Source organism: Antennarius striatus, chromosome 10 (assembly GCF_040054535.1).
Source record: "Antennarius striatus isolate MH-2024 chromosome 10, ASM4005453v1, whole genome shotgun sequence".
NCBI lineage: Eukaryota > Metazoa > Chordata > Actinopteri > Lophiiformes > Antennariidae > Antennarius > Antennarius striatus.
Genome location: NC_090785.1, coordinates 4,505,887 through 4,512,905, shown reverse-complemented (window position 1 = coordinate 4,512,905; position 7,019 = coordinate 4,505,887). Strand labels below are relative to the sequence as shown.

At 40.9% G+C, this 7,019-nt stretch overlaps 1 protein-coding gene across 2 annotated transcripts in view; it reads right to left on the bottom strand.

The window, feature by feature from the left end:
* Window positions 1–494: 494 nt before the first annotated feature.
* The window catches only part of LOC137602425 (C-terminal-binding protein 1), a 23,265-nt gene continuing 16,740 nt past the window's right edge, over window positions 495–7,019 (bottom strand). For both annotated transcript variants that reach the window (XM_068325115.1, XM_068325116.1), the window contains 7 exons: window positions 5,911–6,013; window positions 5,663–5,787; window positions 4,888–4,977; window positions 4,562–4,692; window positions 4,192–4,319; window positions 3,718–3,832; window positions 495–3,229 (listed from right to left, as the gene is read on the bottom strand). In XM_068325115.1, the coding sequence (XP_068181216.1) occupies window positions 3,034–3,229; window positions 3,718–3,832; window positions 4,192–4,319; window positions 4,562–4,692; window positions 4,888–4,977; window positions 5,663–5,787; window positions 5,911–6,013 (888 nt within the window). In that variant the 3' untranslated portion in view covers window positions 495–3,033. The remainder of the gene's footprint in view (window positions 3,230–3,717; window positions 3,833–4,191; window positions 4,320–4,561; window positions 4,693–4,887; window positions 4,978–5,662; window positions 5,788–5,910; window positions 6,014–7,019) is intronic.

The window sequence follows — 7,019 nt, the reverse complement described above, 5'->3', positions numbered from 1 at the left end:
GCTGTGTAAAACATGATGCACAAAGTTTGCTCATCAGTTCTGCACCTCAATGGTTGTCCCACTAGATACCAAACCCAAACTCCATCTGTTCTACTGCTATAATAACATTTTAATCTTGTGAGTTCTCTGACTTGTTGGTGTGACGCAGGTGCAACGACTTCTCTGAATTGTGAGATTCACTGAAAGTCTTCCTTCAGGGAGGCAGTTGCAGCTGTACTAGTGACACCTATTGGAATCAGCAGTCCCGTGCTAGTGCGTGCAATATTTACCAATTTCATAGCTGGTTTGAATTTGTGGTTGTGAAACTTTGAAAACAAAAAAAAGGTTATTTTCCAAGAAACGTCTCATCTTTGTTAGATTGTCCTTGTGCGATTGCCATTCATCTTCACACCTTGTCCTGTTTGTAGAAAACACTTTCTCGTATACTATTAAATTAGTTTGCAGTTATATGAAAATTATTACAGAGTTTAAACAAAAACACACAAGCATCACTTTTACACAGTTTATTTCTTTTTAAAATAATTCATACAAATGCATACAGTCACAAACATATCTTTGTCAGGTTGTCAGTTTTGACCAAAAATAATGATATTTACTGTAGAATATAGAATATGTATACTGTATATTGCTACGCCTACTACTTTACCATAAAGGAGACCAAGGTAGGCAACAGTAGACTGTCTGTTACTACCAGGGATGGAATTTCAAGGAGCACCTCAACACTTAAAAGGATCATTGTTGCTGTTTTCTTGTGGCATTCATCAGTTTGCATGAGGAATACATACAATTTATATTATATTATCAGAAAGTATTAACATTTATTGAAATTTCTAGTCATAAGATGATATAGAAATATCATCTCAGTACCCTCTGTTCCAGTCATGGCCAGCGAGAACGCCAGCTGAGGCCTCTCAAATGCTCTCGGATAGCCAGAGAAATGTCCATCCCTGATTGCTACTCTCACTACCTCACCATGAAGAAGACCAGGTAGGCAACAGTGAACTGTTTTCACTACTCAGCTACTGTTAGAAGGGGATCCAAAAAAGCACCGCCACTTAGCTGGCCTGCTAACACCAACAACACACCAGCAATAAATATTCCAGATGAAACTCTCAGATTTTAAAATACTGGTGTACCAATATCAGCATTTTTTTTTTTTACAACGTGGAACTGTATTGTGAAAACATATATTACTGATTCAGTTTAACAACTTGCATTTGGAGTCCAAATTGATGCATTTCTAGTTTCATATCGTGCTTATATGTATATTTGGATGAGCCTTTATAATGATGTCACGTGGACAGTACTAGTAACCACCCCTCCTCCCAGTGCTGCTTTTTAGACACAGATACAACCAAGTCACATTGACACAGGCAGGCAGAACACAATATGTACACATAGACACAAAGGCCTCAGAGGCTGGCTAAATGGTATACTTACAGAGGACCCATCATGAAATGTTATCAAAGTGGAGAAACTCTTACCTGAAACATGTCTCAAATAAAAACCATCGTTAACTGCTCTCCTTTTCAGGTCGTACTTCTTTTAGCATATCGGTCAAACTGTGTAAGCTATTTAGTGTTTCACCCAATTTAAAGAACAGGACTGGCAATAAATACAAAATGTGTGCGAGTGATTTTGCTGCGAACTGAAAGTACTTTTTGCAGAATTTCGCAAATTTAGTGGCGGATTTAATAGATCTACAGCAACACACCAATACAACAGTACAGAGCAACACATTGATTTACCACTGATGTGCATTACCTGTAAACCTTTGTGCACTGGACTGTTGATACTTGAAGTATACGATTAATACGTAGTGGAAGTACTGGATCACTAGACATGAAGACAATAGATAACCTGAAACTGTAAGCTGCTGCATACGTATCCAACATCCACCGCCTGCTCCATCCATTAAACCCCTCCTGTCGATTCAAAACGGGACAGGAGACAGTTGTCCTAGCAAAGCATACCATTACACCACCTCCTCACAGCCTCTCCTCCCGCACCTCCCTCAGTTTGGGTCAAACATTTACAAAAATCCCAAGAGCAACATCACATGCCCCTTAAACAAAAGCAAACATTAGATTAACTTTAGCTCACGTTAAAGTTCTGTTTCTAATGCATCGGCACACAAAAAAAGGCAAGCAGGTTGAAAAATAAAAGCACTAAGTGGCATAAAAAGGTATTTCTTAAACTAAGAAACTGAAAAATAATATACCAACTGCGGAAACAGAATTTCCTGAGATGGTGTGCAAAAAGCTGCCTCTTTTTTTTTTTTTTGGGGGGGGGGGGTGTTAATTTAGGGACACAATTAAAAATGATAAACAGATAGTATTCTCAAACCAGTTTGGCTACATAGAGAGATCACATAACCCTTAATGTCTTAAGACTGGAATACAAACATCAGTATGTTCTTGCTGCAAGTTTAAAAACTGTACACCGACAGGTTACATTCATTTCATAACCTACTACTTTTGCTTGTACATCAAACTAAGGAAAGGACACGAAAAGAGAGAAAGACATTAAATAGGCCCCTCTACCTTTTGACACACTACAGCCTAAGACAGCAGAATTTGACTTGGCATTTTTTTTCTCTTCCCAAATCAACATGTAGTTGTTGTTTTTTTGTTTTTTTAACTCATGACAAAGAAAACTTTAAAACTGGACTATACTGTAATTGTTTTGTTAGGATTGTTGTGGATCTTTACCGTCCGTCTTAAGAATTCGGGTTGGAGCAAAGATCTTGTTCTTTGATTAGAGCTCTTGCTAACCATATCCATATCATCTTCATCGTCTTCCACTTCTTCTTCGGAGTGTGAGCCGGCTTATGGGAATTGCCAGAGACCTCTGACTGTATTGTTGCCGGAACCTCAAACTCCAAAACTGATATTGTGAACCCGTCTGATGACAATCCGTCACGTCTGAATTTATCACTACAATCCCATTTTCCATGTCAATGTGTGTGTGTGTGTGTGTGTCTGCATATGTGTGTATGTGTGTGTGTACAGATCTGTAGATTAGCCTGTGATGCTACAGTTGGTCGTTCAGATGCTGCTCTCTGTCGCCCTCTGGTGGTTTAACTGTATTTTGTCCAGGAGATGGGGCATGGGGAGGGTGTGTGACAGCAGGAGGGAGGGTGTGTGTGATGGGCACAGCACTGGGCACGATTCCTTCAACGGGTGGCGGAAGACCACCAGCCGGCAAATTCACCACTCCTGGCGGATACCTGAGGGGGTGGGGGTAATAAAACTATTAATGACACAGCAGTGAGAAACACATTATTATGTTTTGATTGTAGCGCAAAACATCAGCCTTCAAGTAAAATTAGCTGAGCTAATTAAACAGATATTGTTATAGACAGTACTGCAGCTGCAGAAGTTTGGAAGAACAGATTTTTTATGATCTAAATCAAAACAGCAGAATGGAGGAAATTCAGATTCTGACTTTTCCCCCAAACACACTGTCACTACAAAGTTAATGTTGCCCTGTTTCGATCACATTATTTTCTCATATTTTAGACAGCACTTCCCTTAGCCACAAATGATGACAGAGCAGGAAAAATTTGTTGTCACTAGCTTCGCCAACGGTGGCCGTTCAAATAATGTGTTTTTGTGATATTAGACCAAATCATTATCCTTCATTCCCTTTTCGAGGTTTTGAAGCAACATGGACTTTCACGACCACAACAGGCTTTATTCTGATTGTAATTATTACCTATAAGCCCCGTTGAGTTCAGGGTGAACTGTGGTGGGGTCGACTCCTGCCCAGTGGTTGTTCTGGGTGAGGAATTCTTTATTCACACAGTTCTTGAGACTGTCTGGGATACGACCTGGAAAACACAGGAAAAATACATTATTTAAATGAACAGCCCGCCGTTCTTCCATTCGCTCTGGGGATCTTGTTAGTGTCACTGTACTGCCTTTCAAAGTAGCTGTGATTTTTTTTCTTCTACTTTTTACCCCTCAATCCATTTTTTACAGTGATATAAAAGACAAGAAAGATTAAACAGGCCAAAAAACTAAACAGAGGTCACATTTGGGGGGAATGAGAGATGAAATCAAAAAGAAGAGATGGTTTGAGAAAGAAGCAGGCAAGAAACGGAAGAAAGAATGAACACCTGAAAATATTTTTCACGTGTTTTTTTCAGACTGTATGCGTGTATGATATTGTAACGGTATAATACTCTACCTGTGATGGCCCTTCGGATCTCTCTTGCCGCCTCCTCTCTCATCTCCAGTGATGCCTGTTCACTGTACCAGGCGGCATGTGGTGTGCAGATCAGATTGGGGGCGTCCTTCAGCGGGCCTTGACTGAAACTGATAGAGTGCAGTCAGTTACAGCTAATAACTTAGCTTAGTTTTGGCCAACCTCTCTAAGAAAAAAATGTGAACAAAAGGTATTTGGATTGTTCCATGTCTGCAACCATCGATCCCAACAGACCCAGAGATATTCAGTTTATAATGATTCAAACTGCACTTTACTTATCACCTTTTTGCTGTGCTAGAGTCAGTCGTGCGTTTGTGCATCCTTAACAACTATTCATCCCAGAGGGTGTTACCTGAAAGGCTCCGTCTCGTGAACATCCAGGGCGGCTCCACGTATCCTCCCCTCCTTCAGGGCCTGAGCCAGGGCCTTCTCATCCACCAACCCCCCCCTGGCTGTGTTCACCAGGAACGCTCCCTGGCGCATCTTAAACACACACATACATGGTTTGCTTTAATAAGGTTATGGAGGCAGTGGGTTTCCCTGGGTACCCGTTCCTTTAAATATTCATGGCTGTGGGATGTAGTAGTTGTAAGGATGAATAAATCATTTTGCTGTGAGTATGTGTGTGTGTGTGTGTGTGTGTGTGTGTGTGTGTGTGTGTGTGGTTTTCCACCCCACCTGTTTAATGGTGAAGTCGTTGATCAGGTGGTGGTTGTGTTCATTGAGGCTACAGTGCAGAGAGACACAGTCGGAGTGGAAGAGCAGGTCCTGAGGGGAAGCAGAGGAAATGTTACTAAAGATAAATCAAATCCCACCCAATTACCTTTCAGATCATCCGTCCGCCAAGTCACTGTAATTATAGATATAAATCTCTATAACAAACACACTTGTTAAAGTATATTTCCTTTTTTTTATTACTGGCATTATCTCAGAGGCTGTTAATAAGAGAGCATTTCTCCATTGTCACATAAAAAAACAAACAGCAGGCTAATATTTGCTTGTCTTGCTGGAGGAGAGAGCATCACTTTGTCAGGAAGGAAAATGAGACAGTGGAATGTTTACCCTAGTAAAAAAAGAAGATTTAGTCTAAATTTGTCTCAATTCAACGCCGGTCCTTCATTCTTATTGGCTCAAATCCTAACGGGGGTATAGTGGAAATGGTTCTTTGCTGTCATTTCTATCACGGTCATGGGAGATGTGCTTCACTGATCTGGTGTAATAAACTCAACATCATCTATAAAAGTAAGTATCATGAGCGGAAGTGAGACCTGGACCACTATCCCCGTGAATTAATAGTTGTCACAATACACTACCGTTTTGGTTATAGCTTTATTTGGGGAAATGAACAGTTAACTTCTCATTACACGCGACGCTTAAAGCTAACAGAAGGACCGATTAGGATCAGACACTATCCATACACAGCTGTGTGTGTGTGGTTGTGTGTTTTTGCTACCTGCAGTGTGGTGACCCGTTGTAGACCCAGAGATCTCTCGACACCATCGGCCAAATAAGGGTCGTAGAAGATCACATTGAACCCGAAGACCTTGGCTCGCAAGGCGACGGCCTGGCCCACACGACCTAGACACACATGCACCCACAGGAGTAAACACACTACATGAGCAGCAATACACATTTATTGTCAACAGCAAATGGATAAGCCCATCTTCCTGCAGAGGCATCAATGTATTGTTTGTATCTCACCCAGCCCTATGAGTCCCAGCGTCTCTCCCCTGATCCTCGCAGCTCCAGACGCTACCTCTCGGATCTGCTCCACGCTCTGAACCCGTGTTCCCTCCCGCAGAGCCTGGCAGGAATGACAGTTACTGATTGGTTGCAGATATCCCACCATATGGCAAAGCAAAAACAACAATGCAGCAGTTGATGCAAACTCAGCAGTTACAGGTAGTCCTCAAGATACAAACATCTGACTTACAAACATTCTTAGATATGAATAACTCCGCGCTTCAATATCCTACTAGTGTAGTTCCCCTTTCTGCCACAACCCCCATCACGCAGCACTGCTCCGTACGCGCATCTCCAACACTTATCTCCCCCATCTAGTTCTTCTACGATTCTCCGTGAGCATATTAGCGTGTCAGGCTTCGTACCTTGGATACTTGAACATTTATCAAGGTTCTTATCACTGGCTCTTTTACACTGTGTAAAGATACTTGTAGAGACATTTCTTATTTTGCTGTGCTAGCTTGAGAGTTCATATGTTTGATCAACAGATCATACATAAAACGGAAATAAGGTAATTTACGTATTCTTTCTGTGTGGCCCGGTACCAACTGACCCACGGACCAGTACCAGTCCAGAGGTTGGAGTTTAAAGGCAAGTTACGTACATTACAGTGCTACAGTACAGTATTTTATTTCATGTATGTGTGGTGTTGATGTCCTGTCATTGTTTCTGGTAAATCTTAGTGAATATTACTTTTGTATTTAGAATAGTAATGACATTTACATGACCTCACATGGCAGTTACAGTTTGAAGTTTAAGAAATTACGTCTCAAGGACAATTCAGCTGTGTTCATAGGTCAAGGACTACCTGTATATTCCACAAATATTGTGATCAAGACAGCTCTACATAATTTTTGGTACTTACAACGGATTTTAGGAACAATTCGTTTCAATGTACCTTCTATATCTTACATCAACGTCTTTAAAATACAGCAACATTCTAAAGAAAATAAAAAGTTTCAAATTTGCTGACTCGTTCAGTAGTGGATTATTATTATTAGTTGTGGAAACTAAAAATTGTGAGAACTGCACGCATAACTCTGACCGTCACGTTTAGAATGAGTTCA